Genomic DNA, 25,017 nt, shown 5'->3' with positions numbered 1-25,017 from the left:
CGTTTCCGTTATGGCCTTAATAGCGTCCACCGTCGACCGACCTTTCCGGAAGCCAAACTGGTTATCCGAGAGCCCAGAGTCATCTGGTTTCTCGGTATAGACCATTAGCCTCGACAGAATGATTCGTTCCAACAGTTTCCCGGAGGTGTCCAGTAGGCAGATAGGTCTGTATGTCGACGGGTCGCCGGGTGGCTTCCCGTGTTTAGGCAACATGTAACAAGTTACAAACTTTTATATAACAAAAAACTAAATTAAATTCCCTATAAAAAATTATCAAATAAAAGATATTCCCTTTTCCAATTCAAACAACATTTAAACGCGTCCTACGCCAATATTGTCATAGCGAAAGCGTTCCTACTCTCTGATACGTACTCTACTGTAGAATCGAAGACAGTTTAAGTCGGCGGTTTTCGATATCGAAATTGAACGGATGTATGGCATGATCACTAAAACAATAGCCCGCGGAACGAACATAGGATGAAAGGTCCGTAAAGCGAGATTGAACGCCCTCTTAGTATTTGACCACCGAAGAGAAAGGTTGTGCCTAGAACATTACCCAAGATTGAACAATTGTATTAATTAGTAGTGAAGCCAAGTCAAGGGAAGAAAGTGTAAGGGTGCTCAGGAGAAGTGCAAAAGTGCATTCGAAAAACAATTTGTTATTGGACTAGTTAGCCATCGCCATGTGAGCCCGGCGTGGTTAGTTAAACTTGTAAGTTAATTGAGATTTGCAATATAATGTGCCTATCTAAACGAAGTCTAATAATTAGGTGGAGCAATCTAATCAACTACAGCACCCGAAGAGGTTAAATTAGTTCTGTGCCAACACCAGGTAAACCTTTTAATTGTGCTCCTCAAGAATAAAAAGTTAATTTTGTGTAAACCCGTTTGAAGGTAATCCTTCAAGCGAAGGTCTAACCCCCAGGACCAGTCTAAACCTGGAGTGTAGTGGCCGCTCGGTACGCCCTGTGAGAAACTAGCCCACGAGGTTGGTCGATGAGGTCATCATCATCGTTGCGTCATAGAGCCGTTCTGACGTGACACTTAAACGAACAGACAAGTTAGTCCGACCCGCACTAATTCACCACGGCGGGACAACTCACCACCGACGTCACCGAGCGAGAACCGTTACTCGGGTAAGGCTGACGCGTGGCCTACCTAAAGGGGCCCGTCCAGCTGGTGCAACTGCAACTGCAACCAGCAGGTGAGGAAACAGAAGCATGCACAGGTATGAGAAAGGGCAGCTGCTCGAACAAAACTGAACCCATGTAAATCGAACTAACCCTAGATTAAGTGAATCGAATGGAGATAGGCAAAGTAGGGATTTTGAAATTGATCCAATAAAATGTTACCCCCGAACAATGAATAACGCTGCCCTAGTAGTATTGTGACGAATTGACGAAATTGTGGTCTGACTAAGGGATCTTTTAATCAAGTTTTACCTTCGCGGTCGTGGTAGAATAGGCTCTGGATTTGGCAAACCTTCAAAGGAAACCAGTCCACCCTGGAGTTGGTTAAGATTTCGGTTGTTGTATTTAGTCCGTGCGATCAGAAGTTTCGGTTTTGGGATTGGAGGCTTAAGACAAGGACTCGCCCTGAGGTCTCGGCCGGGTACGGGATTTTGAGATTGACACGCTCCTTCGCGGCAAGTTTCCGACTTGCCTGGCGCTTAAGCGGAGGCTGTTTTGTTCCTTCCTTTCGTTATCCTCTCGCTCCCGTTACAAACAGAACCAATCTTTGCCTTTTCCACCTCTCCGGAAATTTGCCTCTGTCCAGGCACATCTGCATATCCATTCTGAACATATCAGGGCATGCCTCGATGGCCGACTTGATGGCTACCGTCGGGATACCGTCCGGACCCGGAGCCTTGTTCAACTTAATAGACTTCGCAATTACGATGAGCTCATCGTTCGTCACTGGGGCAACTACGTGTGTGGTATGTGATGCTTAATGAGCCATTTGTCTTTAGCGTGTTAATGGTTTACCGCTCAACCTGGTAACGGACCTAGTAACGGACAGTATACAACACCTGCTAAATAACGCCTAACGCCCAACTGTCAGCGCGCGGCCAGCCAGCGTAAGGTTGGCCATGACTCGTCCTCTTTCTTCGGTTGGCTGTTGGACGTATCAGACGTGAAGCGCGGAGCTCGGCAGTTCCAGCGGGAACCTGAGCTCTACAGTACGGAAGCCTGTGTCCTTGCTTCTGAATCATTCTCATGTTTTTGAGGCGTTTTGATGCGGTTTACTGCCCAGTAAAGAATGCAGATTCATTTTGTATTGTGTTTGGAATGCGTTTTAGTCGAGTAATCGCCAGGGTGCGAGGCCGCCATGTTTCAGAATCCAACATCTTGTATGTAAACGTTTGTGTATCCACAAAGGATTCCATTGTGGATACACGATAGATATTGGCTCCTATCAGATGCATTAGGAGGGATTAGGGTTGCCACAAACGTGCGAGTAGAGTAAGGTGGGGCAAAAATTCGACCCTAGTTGAAATTTTTTTTTTCCAAAAATCGAAGTGGATAAAAATAAATGAATACCGAGTGTCAATTCTACCATCCATGAGCTATATGTTTGTTGAATAAAGTTATGCCAAATGTCTTTTCAATTTTGAATTATATCATTTTTTGTATGTGTGTGTCTTATTCGAACTCTTGTCCCACCACTGGGGCAAAAGTTCGAATCTAGTGTTTGTGGAATTTCCTAACCGTAGCACACTATTTTGACACTTTGGTAATACGAATAGCTGAAACCATATAATAGAGTAAAGTGGGGCAAAAGTTCGAGTGGGGCAAGAGTTTCTTTTGAAGTTTTTGAGCTCAATTCAAATTATTTCTTTCGGGTGTCAAGGTTGTTCGATGCCTTTTTGAAAAAGAGTCTATCACTCCAAAATTATGAAAATTGGTCAATATTTCGAAAAGTTATGACAAAATGTTGGTTTTTGAACAGAAAATTGTAATATGCGATGGTCCTTCCAACGCATGGAGCGGAATTGCAATGCAATCAATTTCGATATTTTATTGTGGGGCGTAACTAGGTATATTTTGAGGAAAATTTTGCATGTATTACTTTTCTTAAAAAAGATTTGGAAATCATATTTTACAAATAGTAGGGCAAAATTTCGAATTGTGGGGCAAGAGTTCAAGTCATGTAGGAACTTTGGTAAAAACCAAAAATTCTGCAAGATGTACATATTATATCTAAAACTGATGGAATTAGTGAAAAAACTCGATCAAAGTTGAAAAAAAATGTTGTTTAATCTGAATTTGGCGGAAAACTACAAATCATTGGTGTAGTAAATTTAACCCTGGTTTGGGTGAAATTCAGATCGAACTTTAAAGTGTATTCCAGTTTCAACATCAAATATCAATTGGTTTTAGGTATTCCTTTAATCAAAGTTTCAAAATAGTGTGCTACGATTAGCGAAATTTCACAAACACTTGATTCGAACTTTGGGGCAAAAGTTCGAATTAGACACACACATATAAAAAGTGTTGTAACTCAAAATTAAAAAGACATTTGGCGTAAATTTGTTCAGCAAAATTTTAGTTCATGAATGGTAGAATCACCACACGGTATTCGTTAGTTTTTATCTGCTTCGATTTTTTGAAAATAATTGAATTTTCAACTAGGGTCGAACTTTTGCCCCACCTTACTCTATTTGATGTTATAACTGGAATACACTTTAAAGTCCGATCTGGATTTTTCCCAAATCAGGGTTAAATTCACTACACCATAAATTAGTAGTTTTTCGCCAAATTCAGATAAAACAACATTTTTTTTCAACTTTGATCGAATTTTCTCACCAATTCCACCATTTTTAAAGATAATATATACATTTGCAGAATTTTAGGTTTTTACCTAAAGTTGCCACATGACTCGAACTCTTGCCCCACAATTCAAACTTTTGCCCCACTATGTGTAAAATATGGTTTCCAAATATTTTTTGCAAATAGTTATACATGCTAAAGCATCTTCAAAATATACCTAGTTACGCCCCAAAACAAAAGACCGAATTCGATTTCATTACAAATCCACTCCATGCGACCATCGCATATTACAATTTTGTGATCAAAAACCAACATTTTATCATAACTTTTCGAAATATTCATCAATTTTCATAATTTTTGGAGTGAAAGACTCTTTTTCAAAAATTCTTCAACAGCCTTGACACCCAAAAGAAATAATTTGAATTGAGCTCAAAAACTTCGAATGAAACTCTTGCCCCACTTTACTCTAATACTCATCTTCGAAAACCATCTCCCTTTCACCACCATGCCGGTCTTCGACGTCGAAATCGCCATTTTAAAATCGTTGAAACCACTCACGACACGTTGTTTCACTAAAAGCGGCCTCACCATAAGTATCGGAGAGCATTCGGTGAGCTTCAGCAGCATTTTGAAATAAAAAGGAAAAGATAATAAACTCCCCGCAAATAACGAGATTTTGGCTTGAATTCAGATATTTTTAATCAAGAATTACTTTATAATGCAAATAGATATCAACTAGTCTTACAACGCGATATTGTTTACGGACGTCTAAGCTTGTAGCAAAACGCTTTTGTTTGATTCATATCGTTAAACACTGACCACAAGCGACATCTATTGGGAAACGGAGGAAGGAAAGTTGTACACCTAATAACTATTGTATTTTGTTTAAAAAGTACTTTAGCTCAGCCACATTGAACTCGCTTACTTCATAGGAAATTGCCTACCTTCAGGCTTTTAGGAGTTATTTTTAATAGTTAATTTAGCCTTCTAACAGCCACTTTCACAAGTTGTAAGAGTTTTGACACGTTATTCGTGTTCAGAAGGCCAAACTAAGTAAATAAGACAATTTTAAATTGTATGCTGATCAATTTCAGCTCGAAATGGTATTTTAAATTTTCAAAGTTAATTTACTGCAGGTATGTTAACATTTGCTGAACCAAAATTGTGTCACGTAGTTTTATAAAGGTCCACCGAGTACCTACTGATTTTTCAGAAATTATTTTGACAATATTTGGATTGATACTCAAGTTATCAACAAAAGTTGTTTTAAAGTGATCAATTTGACTCCGGTTTACGGTACGTACAAATATAGCCAGCCGTTGACCCTGTACAGTTGTATTAATATTAATATTAACCCTCGTTTCTGTAAATTTGAGAGCGAAAGCTCTGAACACTTATTGTGTGAGTGTGCTGTACTTTATCAAAAGCGCACGGTTACCTTGATAAGGGCTTGATGGAGCCTTGGGAAATCTGGGCCTCTCATCCCAAACAGGTATTGGATTTCATACGAAATGCAGTACCTGAATGGGAAACACGCCAATAGCTGTGAGAATGATCATTTCTCCATAGTGATGAGTCTTTTCAGTACGGCAAAAGTAAAGAGGATGACACCACAATAGATCAAATTAGTGGTACTATGTCCCCAACAGGAACAGGAAAAAAACCCTCTAATACCCAACCCCGCCTTTAGACGGAGTGTAGTTTGAACATTCATGTATTTCTTTCTTTTTTTTGTTAATATTTTAGCAATAATCATAAAATTTAAAAATATTTTTATCTTGATAAATCGGCATCCCAAATAGGCTTTCAGGAAAAAATATAAAAGTGTAGGGATATTAAAAATGCAAATTACAAAAATCATAAACCAAAATTCACAAAATCGCGAATTGAAAAGAATCACCTTCCAAAACATCTATACCAATAATATATTATACGATGGATATGAGTTTGAGATTCTAAAAATTGGGATGTTTCATCGAGACACATTTTCATGCTTTTTTCGGTTATTTATGAAAAAATAAGTATGTAATTGCTCTAAAAGCCTTTTTTTGACAGGAACTGCTGGCAAATACTAGGATGAAACCATAAAAAATTTATAACTTTTTTAGTGTTTTGAAAAGTTTAAAACTTCAGTTTTCCATTAGTGGGTTCAGAGTTTAAACTCGTGTTCGTAAACACTGCGAAATAACGCTGCATTTATGTAAACGACCGGCACCGGACCCAGTACGCAAAAGTGGCATGGTTTGCAAGACGGCAGATAACTTTTGAAATAAGAAAAACACATTTGAGGGGCCCAGAATCAAAGGGATGTAAGTGACCATTTTGTCGATTTTGAGCTGAGCATATCATAAAATTCTTAAGATTTCAAGCTTTCCGGAACTTTTTTAAGATTGTTTCTACGATGATTGGAAAAATTACAATAAATCGGAGAAAATTGGGTTGATTTTGAAACTCCATACATTTTGTATGGGACAAAAAATTGGTCAAAAACTTTAAACCTCATTTACTCGAAAGTGGGTTTTTGTCACTTACACTCCTTTGCTTCTAACCCCCTCATTTCTATTTTTTTGATACCTACGTTATGTATAAATGCCTCAGCTTTCAATTGATGCAATCATTTTGAAAATACATAGGTGGTTGCCATCATGGTAAAAACAATGTTTTGGTATAAAAATACAAGATGGCGGTCAAAATCAATATGACTGACCCAACTTTTTATAATCGTAAATAGTTGCTCTATGTTTCCTTTTTTTAACAACAATTTTTTAAGGTGGTTTTTTGAGAAACTTTTGAGTTATAACGGTTAAAATGAGCCACCATTTGACCAAAACCGAGGGGTCTGCAAAAATTGTTGTGGCTCCAACCAACGGGGGTCTATCAATTTGAGTAACCAAATTCATTTTTCTTACTTTTTTAGCGAGGACTTTCAGAAAATCTCCACCTAAAACATTTTTGAAGGCAAGGTGTAAATAGGTGTAAAAGAAAGCACTTCAATTAATAACTGAGGAAATGCTCAAAGAACACTAAGTTGAAGCGAGGCAGGCCAAGTCCCATTGGGGACGTAAATCCATAAAGAAGAAGAAGCAGAAGAAGGATATGTAGGGGCGGCGGGTTCGATTCCTGTTCCGGTCGGGAACTTTATTCGACTTCCATGGGCATAGTGTATCATTGTACTTGCTCACAGTATACAAATTGATGTAATGGCAGGCAAAGAAAGCCCTTCAATTAATAACTGTGGAAATGCTCGAAGAACACTAAGTTGAAGAGAGGCAGGTAAAGTTCCAGTGGGAATGTAGAGACACTAAGAAGAAGTAAAAGAGGAGAAATAAGAAGAATAAAAATAAGAAGAAGAAGAAGAAGAAGAAGAAGAAGAAGAAGAAGAAGAAGAAGAAGAAGAAGGGTTAATATTGGTGTTGGGGAGTTTCGACCGCAGTTAAACTATCACTAGCAAATGATCAGAAGTTGATATTAACGTATCGAAAGGTGCTGATGTTGATATTATTAGAGAGGTTACTTTGCGGCTGCAATTTAATCCACGACAAATCGTGTTATTCAAACCCAAATCACTGATGTTGTCAACATGTGTAGAATTGTGTAAAAATAAACCACCTCTGTAGTTATCAGTTTAACTAGGGAAATCTTCGATCGCAACAAGTAGAGCGTTACCCTGTATGATGCATTTTTTTTTCTAAGAAACCAACCTGTAATAAGGTGTCGTTGGTACATACCCACAAAGCCTACAAAACAACCCGGGTGCCACTTGAGCATTTAATATCGGTGAAATAACAGGTGAACATAAGAGATAATGTGACCGGGTACCTCACGATGGCACAGTCTAGCGTTCACTGATAACGACCGCAGCGTGGATTCTCTGCACTCACAACCTTCACCGAATGATAAGATTAGATATTATCGGTACCTACGCCACCGCGGGCTTATGAGTTACGGAGAGAGAACGCTCGATTATTCAGTCCTCAGTTAGTTCACGTTATAACGGTATAGGCCTACGCTGTCCTGCCAGAGTCCCGTTCGGTTCTCAGCATGTATTTTAAATAATCGATAATTTGAAGTGAGAAATCAGTGCACTTGTGAAATACCCGCCGAACCTTGAGAATGATCCGCCCGGCTTCGTTGATTCGCGACGATGATCAGTTCCCACAGTTCCAGGCCAATGCCAGTCACATACGGGAGGGCAAGTGTTACAGAAGTGAAAATATTTTGCTTTGGTGATGACGAAATGTCCGCATTCCAGATTCCATCGATTGTGGCATCAGGGCGTGCAATTGCTGCAACGGTCCGGGATGTCAACGACTGGGAACGACCACTTCGTTTCTGGTGATTCTGTCGCTGTTGGGATTTGTTCAGGGTGGGGTCGAAGCGTACTTCCGGATCGCTGCCCACCAAGCCGCCAGTGAACATGACCTGGATCCGTTCATCGTGGATTGGCTGCTGGTGACAAACGGGATAGCTCAGGGCGTGTTTGCACTTTTGGTGGCCTATTGGGGCAATCGATTGCACCGTATCTCCTGGCTGGGAGGAACTTTTATGCTACAATCTGTTGGACTGCTGCTGCTGATCATACCAACGCTGAGTCACAAGTATGTTGAAATCGATGTGTGAATGTATGCTTTTTGATAAGAACGGTCAGGTGTGTAATGTGGTTTCTGCGAATCGCAGTGCAGGAGTTCAGTTATCGTGAGCTATCTATAGGGGAGCCGCGGAGTTTGTTATCGGAAATTCGGCTTTCGTTGGTATATTTATGCAGCAAATCGCATACAGAAAGCTAATTCCAAAACCAGTATTCATAGAAAACTTGACCTTCATGTATTAGATTGATGATTTTGTAAATGATCAGGTAATCACTGTGATTTGTAGGTAAAGTTGTAAATTAACTTTGTTACAAGTTTACCTATAGTTTCATGTTTTACTCGCGGTGGTAAATGGTTTATATACCTTTTTTAAATTGGTGAACCAATATCAATCTTTAAAACAATCTTATTCAAATTAAAAAATATCGAGCCAAAAATTGCATCATGTTTTGAGCAAGAAATGCTCTATATTAACTCTTGAACATTACCTAAATCAACTATATGTTACTGAAAAGCCTGTTTCACTAAGAGAAAAAGGAGGTCCACACAAAAATGTTATAGTAAAAGATAACCAACAAAATTCTATATTGAATTATATTTAAATATGGCATTTTGATACGCCATCACGGTGTGTTGTGTAGAACAACTTTGTTCAGTTCGACAGCAGCCAAACTGAAGAAGCGTCTAGCAGTGGCGGCGACAGTTTGCACCACGAGAGCTCCGCCCATCCAACCAACGACGAACGAACGACGACGACGAAGCGAGTGCTGAACAGCAAAGCGGCGATAATAAAATTGACGGCCGAACAGCGACCAGCGTCAGTATTATTTCATCCGTCGTCGAGACTACCACACAGCAGCGAAGCCGAAGCGAAGGGAGCTATAGCACGTGAAGACCGCATGAGACAACGAGCAGAGCCGACAGACGCGACGGTGCGCCAATAGCGTGATCGGCGCGTGGCCCTACCCTCGTTCGGGCTATAAATATAGTGCGCATCGTGGCAGCAGCATCAGTTTTTTACGGACCGCCAAGGAATGAACATCAGATAATCAAGTGTTAAGTTAAGTGGAGAGAAATGAATAATATAGAGTAGTTTAAGTAAATCTCCTGTGTTTGCATCTGGTCATCGTGCTTCTGAAACATCCCCGATTCCACCAAAAGAGTTGTTCAGAAATAATTTTCCTAGAGTTATTCGGAGCAACGGAGTTGTTCGGAAATTGTTTTCCTCCACACCCAATAGCCTTTATCAAGGCTCAAAGAGTTATCAGGTTGCTGCTAGAGGAGTCTAGTCCAGCTCAACCACCGGGGCTTCATGAGGCGAAGCCAGGCCAACGTCCGGCCATCATCCTGGGAAGGAACGCGAGGGTTCCTGCTCCCACCCGGCTCGGTTCCTGAGCGGAACGCGAGCACCACAACGTAGCCAGCGCAGTACAGTCCACTGCCATCCCGTACATGGATTTGGTCCTTCGAGCCGGATGCTCGAGTGCGAGTGTCCGAATGTGTTATCGACGGTGATCGGTGGTTGGATCGGATGAGTGGTGATTGGAGGCAAACACGGAGAAGATAGTAAAGTGATTGAAAGACAAAGACAATAAGTGAACAAGTGACAGTTAGTGTGAACTAGAACGAACTAAAGTAAAGTGAACCAAAACAATCCAGTGAAAATGAAGCACACACCAATGAAGTCGTCCAAGATGGCCAGCTCTAGTGAAGAAGATCTGAGCACTCTTGTACAGTTGCGTGGCATGGCACAAGGTAACATCACGCGCATCAAGAACATCTTGACCCAAGCCCAAGCGGATCAGGCTGAGCTGCCTTCCGCTCAAGTGAAAGTGTACGTGAAGAAAGTGGAAAGTGCCTACAACGAGTACCATCAGCACCACCAGCAGATAGTGGCGATTCTTCCTTCGAACAAGAAGGAGGAACAGAACGAGAAGTTCCTGCAATTCGAGACGTTGCACGAAGAGGTGTCCATCATGCTCGAGACCCTTCTCGAGGCTCAAGCCGCACCACCTGCGGCCCAACAAGTGCAACCACCGGCGAACCAACAACCGTTGGTCATCCAGCAATCTCTTCCTCGCGCCATCCCCACCTTCGACGGGAGGTACGAGAATTGGGAACGGTTCAAGATCATGTTCCGTGATGCAGTCGACCGTACCAACGAAGCACCTCGAATCAAGCTGTATCACCTTGAGAAGGCCCTCGTCGGTGATGCGGCGGGAATCATAGACGTGAAGACGATTGCCGATGGAAACTACGCCCACGCCTGGGAGTTACTGGAGGAAAGGTTCGAGGATCAGCGACGAATGATCGACATCCATATTGCTGGACTGCTCGGAGTGAAGAAACTTTCGAAGGAGGATTTCGGTGAGTTGCGTTCCTTGGTCGAGTCTACCACTAGTCACGTGGAAAACTTGAAGTTCCTTGACCAAGAGTTCACCGGCGTCTCTGAGCTCATTGTCGTCCACCTGATCGCACGTGCACTGGATCCTACCACGAAGAAGTTGTGGGAGTCGACGATAAAGCGAGGAGAACTCCCAAACTACGAAGACACCATACAGTTCCTGAAAGATCGCGTCTCAGTTCTGGAGAGATGCCGCGATACGGATGAAGAAGCCAAGGCACAGCGTACATCGGCGAAACCAGCTACGAGGAAGCAGGCGTTTCCCAATGCCAACGCAGCGACAGCTCCTTCATCAGCAGATCAGCGGTGCACCATTTGTGATGAAAGCTATGTGACGTACAAGTGCTCTGTGTTCAATGGCTTGAGTGTGAGTGATCGACTGGCCAAAGTCAAACAGAAAAACGTGTGCTACAACTGCTTGAGAAGTGGACATAGCGTGAAGAACTGCCCATCGAAGAAGTCGTGCTCCAAGTGCAACAAGCGGCACCACACCCTGCTCCATTTGGAAGGTGGTGCAATCTCGTCGCAGCCTGCGAATGAAAATTCAGCGAATGAAGTTCCAGGATCAGCCCAACTAACGGCGTCGGCTGTCAGACAGCAGTCGGCCGAGAACCAGCCATCAGTGACAGCAGCGCATTTTAACAACCCGGTGAGCCCAGCGAGCCAGGTGGTGTTGCTCACTGCCCTTGTCAACGTTATGGACCATCAACAGCGGCCTCGTGTGTGCAAAGCCCTGCTAGACTGCGGATCTCAGGTGAGTTTTATCTCCCAATCATTTGTCAATACTCTTGGTATTCAAGTGGAAGAAGTAAGTGTTCCGATAACAGGCATAGGCAGTGTAAGGTCGACAATCAGGCAAAAATGTACCATAAACGTCCACTTTAAATGCAGCGATTTCTCCTTCATGTTGAATTGTTTGGTCTCGCCGAAGATTACTGGTCAGGTTCCGTCGGTTAAGATAAATTTGGAGAATTGGGAACTTCCTCAAGGTCTCAGGCTGGCTGATCCATCCTTCTATAAACCTAGCCACGTTGATTTGCTCATTGGAATGGACTGGTTCTATGACATTATGAAACCAGAGTGTTTGAAAATAGACGATAATCTCCCTAGCCTTCACGACTCTAAGCTTGGTTGGTTAGTCGGAGGCAAGTTGTTTGACTGTTCTTCCAATCTTGTGCTGAATTCCTGTGCCGTTCGAGTTGACCCCGTTGAAGAACTAGTGCAGAAATTTTGGGAAGTTGAAGGTGTGTCTTCAGAGGTGGTTCTGTCCAGTGAGGAAGAGCAGTGTGAATCGCAATTCGCATCAACCCATCGTCGAGACGACAGCGGTCGTTTCATCGTTCACCTCCCATTGAAGGACAACGCATCTCAACTATCGGATTCCCGTACCATGGCCTTGCGACGATTTTTCATGCTGGAATCTAAACTACAACGTCATCCAGATTTAAAAGCCCAGTATGATGCCTTCATGGACGAGTACGAATCTCTTGGGCACTGCCGGGAGGTCCAAGAACGCGACGATTCTCCTGGAATTCTGAAGTGGTATCTTCCCCACCATGCCGTCCTCCGCCCATCGAACACAACTACAAAATGCCGGGTGGTATTCGACGCATCTGCAAAGGTGGCCGGATTGTCCCTCAACGATGTTTTGATGACCGGATACAACGTTCAGAGCGATTTGTTGTCTATCATCCTACGGTTCCGGAGGTATCGATACGTTATGAGCGCCGATGTAGCCAAAATGTACCGCCAGGTTGCCGTAGATCCCGCTTTCACTCCACTACAACGGATTTTTTGGAGAAAGTCGCCCCAAGACCCACTACGTGTTCTCGAACTAACTACTGTGACATACGGAACGGCCTCAGCCCCTTTCTTGGCCACGCGATCTCTGCTGCAACTTGCACGGGATGAACGAGAAACCTTTCCGCTCGCTTCCGCCGTTGTCGAGAAAAATGTATACATAGACGATGCTCTTTTTGGTTCCGACGATTTCCTACAAGCATGTGAGCTTCGAGATCAGCTGATAGCCTTGCTCCAGTCCGGTGGAATGCACCTTCACAAGTGGTCATCCAACACTAGTCAGCTCCTATCGCCCATTCCCAGTGAAGATCGAGACAGCTGCGCATCTTTCAGCGAAAGTTTCCTCAACGAGGTCATCAAAACCTTGGGATTGATGTGGAATCCTTTCACAGACGAGTTCTTGTTCCGATCATCCCCTTCAGAAAAGGCCAGCAGACCTACCAAGCGTCAAGTCCTGTCCAAGATTGCCAAGATTTACGATCCGCTCGGACTTATTTCTCCAGTGGTGGTACTGGCAAAAATAGTCATGCAGAAATTGTGGATCAGCAAGCTGAATTGGGATGATCCGTTAGACGATACCCTCCTGAACGAGTGGGAGAACTTTCTGATGTCACTGCCAACTTCGGAGCAAATTCGCATTCCACGCCATGTGTTATCGAACAAGGCGGTGCGGTACGAATTGCACGGATTCGCGGACGCGTCCCAGAAGGCGTATGGGGCATGCGTGTATGTTCGCTCAATATTCCCTGATGGCACCGCATCGACGAAGTTGGTCAGCGCTAAGTCTAAAATTGCACCGATTTCACCCCTGACAATCCCTCGAAAGGAATTACTAGCAGCCCTTCTTTTGTCAAGATTGATTAGTAAGGTCGAAGCAGCGTTGGAGATGAGCTTCAGTTCCATCGTTCTCTGGTCGGATAGTCAAGTTGTATTGGCATGGTTACACAAACCGCTTGGCAATCTCCAAACCTTCGTCCGCCACAGAGTTACAGAGATCACATCGAATACTAGTCACGCTTGGAAATATGTTCGCACGGATCAGAACCCCGCCGATACTGTATCTCGAGGACAGTCTGCAAGAGAGTTAGCTAACATTCAACCGGGAATGGTTGTTCTCCTGAAGGATGACAATTTGCCCCCACAGTGCTGGAATCTGGGTCGGGTAGAAAGGGTACACCCGGGAGCCGATAACCTGGTAAGAGTGGTAGACGTTCGAACGAAGACTGGTACATTTAGACGACCTATACACAAGCTTGCGCCTTTGCCTATTTTGGACAATGATCCAAATTTCCAAACTTCCACTTTTTGCCGGGGGGGGAATGTTCAGTTCGACAGCAGCCAAACTGAAGAAGCGTCTAGCAGTGGCGGCGACAGTTTGCACCACGAGAGCTCCGCCCATCCAACCAACGACGAACGAACGACGACGACGAAGCGAGTGCTGAACAGCAAAGCGGCGATAATAAAATTGACGGCCGAACAGCGACCAGCGTCAGTATTATTTCATCCGTCGTCGAGACTACCACACAGCAGCGAAGCCGAAGCGAAGGGAGCTATAGCACGTGAAGACCGCATGAGACAACGAGCAGAGCCGACAGACGCGACGGTGCGCCAATAGCGTGATCGGCGCGTGGCCCTACCCTCGTTCGGGCTATAAATATAGTGCGCATCGTGGCAGCAGCATCATCATTCCAGTCTGAGTGTTCGCCCAGTGCGGACGTATCCAAGCTGCGCTCTCGTGAAACAAAAGCGAATTTACCGAGTTCCTTCGTCGTGGGATGGAGTTGGAGGAGGAGATGCCGTTCCACCCGGCAAACTCCCCTGCCAGGAAGCCGAAGCGGAAGAAGATCGACCCAGCAGCTGCTGACAGCGAGAAGCTGACTCAGCAGCTGCTAAGCAAGAACACGTTTGTCACACTGGCAAACGAGGCAGCGGACCAGACTACCAAGCCGGTGGTCACATCGCCGGGATCCCCCGGAAAGAAGAAGCAACCACCACTGGTGGTGAAAAACATCAGCTTCGCCGTCCTCGCGCCAAAACTGAACGCAAGCGTCGTCGATCTGTCGTTCAAAATCACCCGATTTGGTACGAAGGTCCTGTGCGCCAGTGACGACGACGTCGCCAAAGTGCGGAAGATTCTCGACCAAAATGGTTGGGAATACTACACACACGACAAGCCATCGGACCGACCATACCGGGCGGTGATTCGCGGACTGCCCCTGGTGGATCCGGGAGATCTTCAGCAACGGCTGAAAAACAAACACAACCTCGATGCTGTGGCTGTGCACATCATCCGGCGAAGGGAGAACTGCGCCGATCAAGAAGAAACCCTCTATCTGGTGCATTTCACCAAAGGGTCCACCAACCTGACCAAGCTACGGGAGATTAAGGAGATTGGTCACATCATCGTCCGGTGGGATGCCTACCGGAGCAAGCGGACCGACGTGACGCAGTGTACCAAGTGCCTGTACCACGGGCATGGCACACGAAACTGCCACCTGAAAAGCAGGTGCAACAATTGTGGTGAAAACCACGATACCGAAAAGTGCCCATCGAAGGACATCCAAACGAAACGTTGCGCAAACTGCGGTGGTGCACACCCGGCGACCGATCGAAGCTGCCCAAAGCGCGCCGAATACCAACGGATTCGGCAGCAATCCTCTACAAAGAACCGTCCGGGCCTCAGGACGGCAAGCAAGAACCCTGCGGCTCCCGTACTGAACGCGACAAACTTCCCTGCGCTGCCAAACAGCTCGGTGACCGGCGAATCTCCGAGATTCGTGGGACCGCGGATCGTCCCCGAAACAACCGGGCGGCGAATCGACCCCCGCATCAGAGCCGGAGTGAATGCGAGCGCTCCACAAAACGACGCCTTACCCGAGGCCGCAGCCGAAGCACTCTACAGTTCAGCCGAACTGTGGTCCATATTCACCGAGTTCCGCGGTAGGCTACTGCGGTGCAAAACGAAGTCGGACCAGGTCGAGGTCCTCGGATATATGGTGTGTAAGTATGGGGTCAAGTGAGCCCCGCATCCTACGCATCTCCAACTGGAATGCTCGCTCCCTCCGAGCGAAAAAGATTGAGCTGAGTGACTTCCTTGCTCAGCACAAGATTGACGTGGGTGTCATAACGGAGACCCACCTAAACTCGCACATCAATTTCTCGCTCCCACAACACACCCTCGTCCGACTGGATCGGGCCAACTCAAGCGGCGGTGGTGTGGCCATCGCCATAAAACACGGCATCCGCTATGACATCCTTCCCCATCCAAGGACCAGCATCATTGAAGCCATAGGTGTGAAAATCCACACTGAAAGCGGTGACCTTATGCTATTTGCCGTCTACATGCCCAAACAGTGCGTGGACAGCAATGGCACAACGAAGCTCTTCGAAGACGACTTGCAAAAACTCACCACCAACCGATCCAACTTCGTGGTAGCAGGGGACCTCAACGCCCGGCACAGTCTCTGGCGGAACCAGAGGAGCAACAGAAACGGCCACCTCCTGGCCGACCATCTCAAGTCCGGTTCATGTACCGTCCACTTCCCGGATGACTCAACATACCTCTCCCCAGCCGGGAGAACGTCAACCCTGGATCTGTTCCTGTCCGACCAGGCACTCACGAAACCAATCACCATCCACGAAATGAGCTCCGACCACTACCCCGTGGTGTGTGAACTCCGAAGCACTGCTGTGACAGTTCAGCCGGCGATGAGACGAGATTTCCACCACGTAAACTGGGTGGCATTCAGCCGCGTAGTAGACAGCCGTCTTCCGGAAGAACCGGCCCTGGCAACCACCGAAGACATCGAACAACAACTGGGACTGTTCGAAGAAGCCATCCACGTCGCCGAGGAAGCATGCATCCGCTTGATACCAATCAAACGGCAGTTCACCGCAATCGATGATCGCACAAGACGACTCATTCAACAGAGGAACACCGTAAGACGGCAGTTCCAAAGAACATGCTGCCCTCTAAAGAAAAGGGAGCTCTCGCTGCTCAACAGGATGATTGCGGACCGCATGCTAACCATCCGGAACGAACAATTCGCCAACAGCATCGGCCAAATGACCGACCACGCAAGGCCATTTTGGAAGGTGGCAAAAATATTGAAGAAGAAACCAACAACTGTCCCGCCGCTGAAAAACAACTCTGGCGAAATCCTGGTCTCCCCGTCGGAGAAGGCTAACGCAATAGCCAACAAGCTGGTCGAGGCACACAACCTCGGTGCCGGCATGGACAGCCCCCACGAAGCCGCGGTTCAACAAACAATCCGCCAGCTGGACCAGACCGTCGACGCCCCCTTCGCCGGGCGTATCACTGAAGATGAGGTTCGTGCGGCCGTGAAGTGCGGTAAGAACATGAAGGCACCAGGAAACGACGGTATCTTTAACCTAGTGTTGAAGAAACTCTCCAACAAGGCATACCGACACCTCGCAGCGATCTTCACGAGGTGTTTCGAGCTGGACTACTTTCCGACCAGATGGAAGCAGGGGAAAATTATTCCCATCCCCAAGCCCGGAAAAGACCCGACCAACCCATCAAGCTACCGGCCCATATCGCTGCTTTCGGCTGTCAGCAAGGTATTCGAACGGCTCATTCTCTACAGGCTGCTGGAGTTCGTAGAAGAGCACAACATCTTCGCCCCGGAACAGTTCGGCTTTCGGAAGGGTCACTCGGCCGTTCACCAGCTGGTCAGGGTCGAAAATTTCATCCACCGGAACAAAATGCTCTCTAACAACACAGCCATGGCCCTGCTCGACGTGGAGAAAGCGTTTGATAACGTTTGGCACGATGACTCATTCACAAGATGGTACAAGCCAACATCCCAAGATACCTGACGAGGATCATCCGGAACTACCTCGGAAATCGGACATTCAAGGTGCATCTGGCAGGCGCAACCTCGGAAGCCCACGCGATCCCCGCGGGGGTGCCCCAGGGCAGCCTCCTAGGACCCATTCTGTACAGTCTGTACACCTCAGACGTACCGGAACTCCCCGCCGGCTGCTGTCTGGCGTTATACGCTGACGATAGCGCCATCCTAGCGAACGGCAGAACCCCTACGGCCTTCAGGTCGCGACTCCAGCAAGGAGTAACCGCCTTCGTCTCGTACCTCACCAGCTGGAAGATAAAGGTGAACGAGACGAAAACACAAGTGATTCTTTTCCGGCACCGTCAGTCGCCGAAATTGCTACCCCCTCCAGACTGCTTCATCAGGATCAACGGTACCCCAGTGGACTGGTCAAGCGAGGTCGGTTACCTTGGAGTAACTTTCGACGACAAAAGGCTCTACAGGGCACACACCGACAACCTGAGAAACCGCTGCGCCGGCCTGATCAAATCGCTGTACCCGCTGATCAAACGGCGGTCACGACTAACGCAGAAGAACAAAATAACGATATTCAACGCAATCATCGCCCCGGTGGTGAACTACGCGATGCCGGTATGGGGTACCTGTTCCAAATGCCATATCCAGAAGCTGCAAGTGATCCAAAATCGGCTGCTTCGAATCATCCTGAACGCCCCGTACGACTCGAGGATAAGAGACCTGCACCGCGCCACGGGGTGCAAAACAGTAGAAGCGAGGATCGAAGAGGCCATCGAGAAGTTCATCGAGAGTTCCAACTCATCGGAATATCCGCTCATCCGAGCGTTGGTAAATTAGGTTATAAAATTTTTCGTTAGGTTAAGTAGGTTATCAAATTCAAAGAAACAAGATATCCCACAATATCAAATGTAAAACACAAGAATCATTAACTAGTTAATAAGTGTCACAGACACAAACCAAAATGTAAAACAAAGGCTGAAAAGAAAATGTTCTAAATCTCTTAAACAACTTATAATGTACAACACACAAATGAACTGAATAAAATGAATTTAAGTCAAAAGTGGCAGCAGCATCAGTTTTTTACGGACCGCCAAGGAATGAACATCAGATAATCAAGTGTTAATTTAAGTGGAGAGAAATGAATAATATAGAGTAGTTTAAGTAAATCTCCTGTGTTTGCATCTGGTCATCGTGCTTCTGAAACATCCCCGATTCCACCAAAAGAGTTGTTCAGAAATAATTTTCCTAGAGTTATTCGGAGCAACGGAGTTGTTCGGAAATTGTTTTCCTCCACACCCAATAGCCTTTATCAAGGCTCAAAGAGTTATCAGGTTGCTGCTAGAGGAGTCTAGTCCAGCTCAACCACCGGGGCTTCATGAGGCGAAGCCAGGCCAACGTCCGGCCATCATCCTGGGAAGGAACGCGAGGGTTCCTGCTCCCACCCGGCTCGGTTCCTGAGCGGAACGCGAGCACCACAACGTAGCCAGCGCAGTACAGTCTACTGCCATCCCGTACAAACTTTATAACAAAAAAAAGTTAGTCTGAAATTTTGGTCAATGATACTTTGGACCATTTTCTTCAATTTAGTGGGTCGGTGGAAAACATCCATCGGAGGGTCTAGAACAATTTTTTTGAAGATTTTTCATTCAAAATTGTTTAAAGCGCATATTGTAAATTATTGCATCTCCTACAAATAGTCACAACAAAGTTTTTTTAGTTAGAACTGTAAAATTTTCTAAAATTTTTTATAAAGTAGTATATATAGTAGACTGTGTAAATATTTCAGTGAAATATGTTGAATGATTTTCAATTCATAGGAAAAATATCGAACGTATTTTAAAATACTAAGCTTAGTAGCAAAAGACTAACAAAATATTTATAATTTCTATATAATAATGCATAAAAAATATTTAATTCCTAGCGCCTTGAGTCATTATGTTGGAGATACTATGAAAACTTGTTTTTCAAATGTTGAACAGATACACAGTCTAATAGTGTTTCCCAAACTTGTCGGAGGTATCGCCCCCTTGAAGCTGGCAAAATAATTTTGACAAAATAATAAGTTTGACTTTTTTAAAGCTTGTTCTGGTAGAAGCTTTGTTGTAGAGTTCACAGTTTCGCATTTTTTCAATTAATTATAATTACAGTTTTTGGCATTTTCCGTGATTTCCAATTATATTGTAAATTGTAAGCACTCCTTATCCTACTTGTGACACAGAATCTTGAAATGCAAAACGTATGGCTAGGTTACAGATTCTCCTCAGCAACGAAAGAACCGGTCCTGATTATAACTTTATGGATGCTTTTATGGTTGATTTTTTTATTCTGCCTGGATTAAGAAAAACTAACACGTACTGTGGAACTGCGTGTTATCCAAGCCACAAGATAACAGGCACACATTTCACTCTTTGGTTTATTTTCAATCATAGCACCGATCCACCATCTACAATCACTTCTGGAAGTAATAATTTTCTTCTCTTGCGTAACACCATAAGCTATTTCTCACTTTTTTCCATCGGAATCGATAAACGCGGAAACGAGCAAATTTTTTTTGTAATTTCAAACTTTTCATATAATTTAAAACTAAAGACTACATTGCGAAATAGTTGTGAAAATAATAATACACATTAAAAAATACTGAGTAGAGAAAGCAACTTTTGGAAATTTGTTATAATCAATCAATAGATATTTATGACTGATTTCATTTTTAATTCAAATGGTTTGAATTATTCACCAGCTTTTGAAAAATCACCCCCTTGTTTCATGAACGTGGTTGTGTGCATACATTAGGGTGGCCCACACTTATATGAAAAACAAAAATTTTGAAAAATGCCATGTCTTACCTCCTAAATCAGTTGTTTTGGAATCCCAGAAGCTACGTTCAGAATTTGAGCAAAATCGGTTGAGCCTAAGGGGGCGCTCAAAACGCTTGAAGTTTGTATGGGAAAACTTGGCCAAATGTATGCAGAAATTTTAAGTTTTCGAATTTTGCCGCTAGGTGGCGCTGTAAGCGTTCAATCAATAAACCCTTTGGTATTATTGTAGGTGACTATATACCAAGAACTTTGTCGAAGACCGCGAAGTGATCCGATGGCTGTGAAAAAAGTTATACCCTAGGCCAGTGGTGCTCAGGCTGAAGGATACCGCGGGCCAAATTTACAATTCGGGATCGACCGGCGGGCCGCATAGAATATCGATGAACAAAAACAACAAAAAGAACCATTTTACAACACATTAATTGAAAATCTAAACCGTTCAGAACTTGTGTAAGGGTCAAACTTGCTTCATGTAGTTTTTATTTTTCGATAAGTGACAAAAATTTACTAATAACTGTGGTTCTACAATATATTTAGCAGAACTTCGAGTTTTTTTTGTATTGTAAGGAAAACAAAAAACAATTTGGATTCATAGGCTTGCTTCAGAAAAATGTTTGAGTTTTGAATTGAAATTCAAACAAACAATTCTGAATCGCTCCAAAAATGCTGGATCTTCTTATGAACTTTATTCTGGAGTTAGTCCAGAAGATTTTCAAGCAATTTCTTCAACAGCTTTTCTTGAAATTGCTTATTCAGGAAATTTTCTGGAGTTTCTTATAGTATTTCTAGAATTCCCTTGGAACGCCTCCAAGAACTTTTCTTGGATTTATCTTTGGAATTGCTCTGAAGTTACTTCACGAATTTTTCATGAATCTTTTCCAAGTATTTCTTCTAGAACAGCTTCCGAATTTTTTCCTGAAGCTTCTCTAGAAATTTTCCTGGAGTTTCTCGAAGATTTTAGTGAAGTATTTCCATAAGTCTCTTTTGGAGTTGCAGCTAAAGATTTTTATTTAAGTCTTTTAAAAATATCTTGAAGTGTTCTATGAACTTCAACATAAACCAGAATGTTTCATAAATATTTCCCAAAGTGACTCCAGGAATGCTCCTATGCTGCTATCAAATTTATCCTAAAGATGCTCCGGATTTTTTCTGCTTGAGATTCTTTACAATTATTTCTGACAGTTTCTTAAAAGTTATCTTTTAAAGTTGCTTCAAGATTAATGTTCAGATTTTCCTCAGGCGTCGCTGCAATTGATCCTGGAATCTTGTCTGTAGTTTTCAGAATATATTTTGTTGCTCCATGAATTTCTTCTAAAGTTGTTTGAGATATTTCAGCTACAGTGGCACCGTGGTAACAGAACTATTTTTCGTGACTGGTTTTGTGGCTTAGCTATACGACGCCGGAATATTTCGGAATCTCACCGGAACGGATTGTTCTTTTTGTATTTTTAACATTTTATTTGTGTTTAACACTGTGAAAATTGATCAGCTAAACTTTTTTGTTCGATTTCTTATTAACTGAACGAGTTATTCCAAAACATCGTTCAAAAATTTCTGTACGTCGAAAAGTACTCCGCGGGCCGCATTTCAAGGCTTGGAGGGCCGCATGCGGCCCGCGGGCCGCAGGATGAGCACCACTGCATTAGGCCTAGGCAAAGTGAGGCAAAGTATTGAGATTTCATCATCGATATTATTCCTTTACATGTATTGGAAAAACAACAATAAAGTTTATCCTCACTTTACCTAGGGTATAACTTTTTTCACAGACGTTGGATCACTTTGCGGTCTTCGACAAAGTTGTTTGGCATATAGTCACCTACAATAATACCGAAGGGTTTGATTATTGAACACTTACAGCGCCACCTAGCGGCAAAATTCGAAAACTTAAAATTTCTGCATACATTTGGCCAAGTTTTCCCATACAAACTTCAAGCAATTTGAGCGCCCCTTAGGCTCAACCGATTTTGCTCAAATTTTTAACATAGCTTCTGGGAGTTTAAAACAACTGATTTAGGAGGTAAGACTTGGCATTTTTCATAATTTTTGTTTTTCATATACGTGTGGGCCATCTTAGTATAAGTACATGTTCATTTTATCCATAGTTTTAATGATCAAGGTCTAACCCAAACATCAAATTGCGAGCGTAAGGCTTTAGAGGAGCACAACGCAATGATGTTGATTACAAAGAAAACTGTTAATTTTTCGAAAGATGTAGCTTCATGTTGAAAATATTCTGCTAACAAACGACACTCTTAACAATTATCAATCACTCTGCCTAATGCTTGGAGGTTTCAAATCACACATACAGGGGATAGGCAAAATGATCGGGGCAGGTGAGATTTTCACTTTCTAAAAAATGTTGCAACTAGCTTTAACTTTTCGAAAAGTGCATCAAATATTCTCAAATTTTCTCTGTAAGTATACCAACTAGTTGTGTATCATTGGTCAAAATTTAGAAAAAACAACGGGCTATTCTGCACAAAGTTATAAAGATTCTAGAAAAAAGTATTATTAGCCGATAGCCAACTTTGAGCTGCTGTATCTTTGGCTTCATCGCACCGAATGCAATGAAACTTTGACCATTAATAACTTATATAATGAGCCTGTTTTTTTCTAGGCTTAATGATGAATAGCCTAAATTTCGTGCTAAATGTTGAAACCTTTTCAATAAGTACTCCGTTCTTTTAACTATACTTTCAGAACTTTTTTTATCTGTATTAACGAGATTTTTAGCCCTAGGCTAGTTCACATTACCACGAATGACATAACCTCGAATTCCATTACCCCGAATGACCTATTTCCCCGAATTCCATTACTCCGAATGACCCATTACCCCGAGTATTTTTATAATAATAATAATAAATTTACTATTTGCTGAAATGAAGGAAAGCCATGCCGTTAGCCTCGGAATGAGCTAGCTTGGTTGATAATATTTCATTCTGCCTTTTAGAGAACTGAATCACTTAGAGGAGAGAATATTCAAATCTTGGAACACCAAATAACAGCCAAAAGGCAAAAGAAGGAAAATATCATTTTTGAACTATTGGTTTCAGATCATATGATCGAAAAATAATAATGAATAATAAGAATAATAAACTAAGGGTCATGTCACTATTCTATGTGACAGTACACCTTGAAAGAATAGCCTATGATTAAAAGAAGGAAACATCTCTGACCCATATAGCCGAGGCGGTAAACGCACGGGTATTCAGCATGACCATGCTGAGGGTGACGGGTTCGATTCCCGGTCGGTCCAGGATCTTTTCGTAAAGGAAATTTCCTTGACTTCCTTGGGCATAGAGTATCTTCGTGCCTGCCACACGATATACGCATGCAAAATGGTCATTGGCAGAGGAAGCTCTCAGTTAATAACTGTGGAAGTGCTCATAGAACACTAAGCTGAGAAGCAGGCTTTGTCCCATTGAGGACGTTACGCCAAGAAGAGAGAGAGAGATCTCTGATAAAAGTATCACCAGTTGAAACGCCAACAAATTCCTTCAAAGAATAACTAGAAAGAATAGCCTATGTTTGAAAGATGGATACATATCTGATGATCACATTAGCAGTTGGAATGCCAAAAATTTCCTCAGTAGTAAGACTAGAAAGAACAACATATACGCAAAGAAGGAAAATCTTTGTTGAAAATATGGCCATCAACTTGGAGCACCGTTAGTTTTCCAGACCAGGTCTCCAGATAGGCTTACGGATAAATCATTCGGGGTAATGGGTCATTCGGGGTAATGGACCATTCGGGGTAATGGAATTCGGGGAAATGTCATTCGGGTAATGGAATTCGGGGTAATAGAATTCGGGGAAATGTCCTAAAGCCGTCTAACAGCTATGACAAATATCGTGGAATAATCCGGAAACTATGTCTAGTACCGTAAATTTGTCGATGATCGAATATTATCAAAATTAAACTTAACACTGTTCCTCATGATCTGGACAGTGGTTTAATGTAGGCTCATATCCAAAATTTCAATGTTATCATAAGGTCTTTAACAAAGCTTACTTGTTCTTATTCTTTAAATATAGTAAAATATTATTTAATTTTGAGCCTGTAAACATTTACTGCGAGATAATTGAGTTTCTGTACTTCTTCTTCAAAACAGAGAAGTTTTCTAATCATCGAGCGCTCTTCTTGTCTTGCCTAAAAATATTCAAATTAAAAAAATCTTCTCAGAGAAGGTCGCCATGAACGACAATCATGAATATTGTGTTTATTATAAGATTCGTAATGAAGGCATACTTTGGTACTTATACCAAAGGAGACCTGATTTCTTCTGTTTTTCTTCTTCCTAGAAAAAAATCTTCTAATAACTTAGAAAAGATTTTTCAAATACTTTATAGTAAATCAAAAAAATATTTTACTCTAGATCCCCCGACAGATTTTTTCGACTTTACCCTTTAATTAAAGAAGAATATCTATACTTTCTTGTGGCACAAAAATTCAGACTTACTTATTTTTTTGTTTTAAAGTTGCTCTACAAACACACCGAGGACATAACTTCAATTTTCATTTCTTTTACAGTTCAGATGACTCCCAAACGATTGCTGCATCGCAAGTGGAAAATGTATGCATCCTAGAACAATCTGCCGAAATCCAGATGGAGCATCCTTACGCTATCACCACTCTGGTGTTGATGTTCGTCGCCCAGGCCGTCATCGGTATTGCCAACATTGCTTTCTACTGCTTGGGCATGAGCTACATGGATGACAATTTGCGGGAACACCAGAGCCCTGGTTACATTGGTAAGTAGAGATGAAATTCAATCACTTTGACTAAATATGTAACCACTTTACTTATATTTT

General features: G+C 43.3%; 2 protein-coding genes and 1 long non-coding RNA gene across 5 annotated transcripts in view; 2 read left to right on the top strand and 1 right to left on the bottom strand.

Annotated features, from left to right (window-relative positions):
- Positions 1–25,017, bottom strand: part of LOC115258143 (solute carrier organic anion transporter family member 74D) — a 111,750-nt gene that overhangs the window by 76,862 nt on the left and 9,871 nt on the right. The gene's annotated exons all lie outside the window — the stretch shown is intronic.
- On the top strand, positions 219–1,245 carry LOC109416613 (uncharacterized). Its single transcript, XR_002131658.3, has 3 exons — positions 219–712; positions 771–832; positions 895–1,245. It is a non-coding gene; the product is annotated as an uncharacterized LOC109416613 (long non-coding RNA).
- The window catches only part of LOC109622883 (solute carrier organic anion transporter family member 1C1), a 41,051-nt gene continuing 23,731 nt past the window's right edge, over positions 7,698–25,017 (top strand). The window contains exons 1-3 of the mRNA XM_020077336.3: positions 7,698–7,962; positions 8,023–8,368; positions 24,737–24,957. Of these exons, the coding sequence (XP_019932895.3) occupies positions 7,884–7,962; positions 8,023–8,368; positions 24,737–24,957 (646 nt within the window). The 5' untranslated portion in view covers positions 7,698–7,883. The remainder of the gene's footprint in view (positions 7,963–8,022; positions 8,369–24,736; positions 24,958–25,017) is intronic.

This window comes from Aedes albopictus, chromosome 2 (genome assembly GCF_035046485.1).
Source record: "Aedes albopictus strain Foshan chromosome 2, AalbF5, whole genome shotgun sequence".
Classification (NCBI taxonomy): Eukaryota; Metazoa; Arthropoda; class Insecta; order Diptera; family Culicidae; genus Aedes; species Aedes albopictus.
This window is presented reverse-complemented; position numbering and strand designations above follow the sequence as displayed.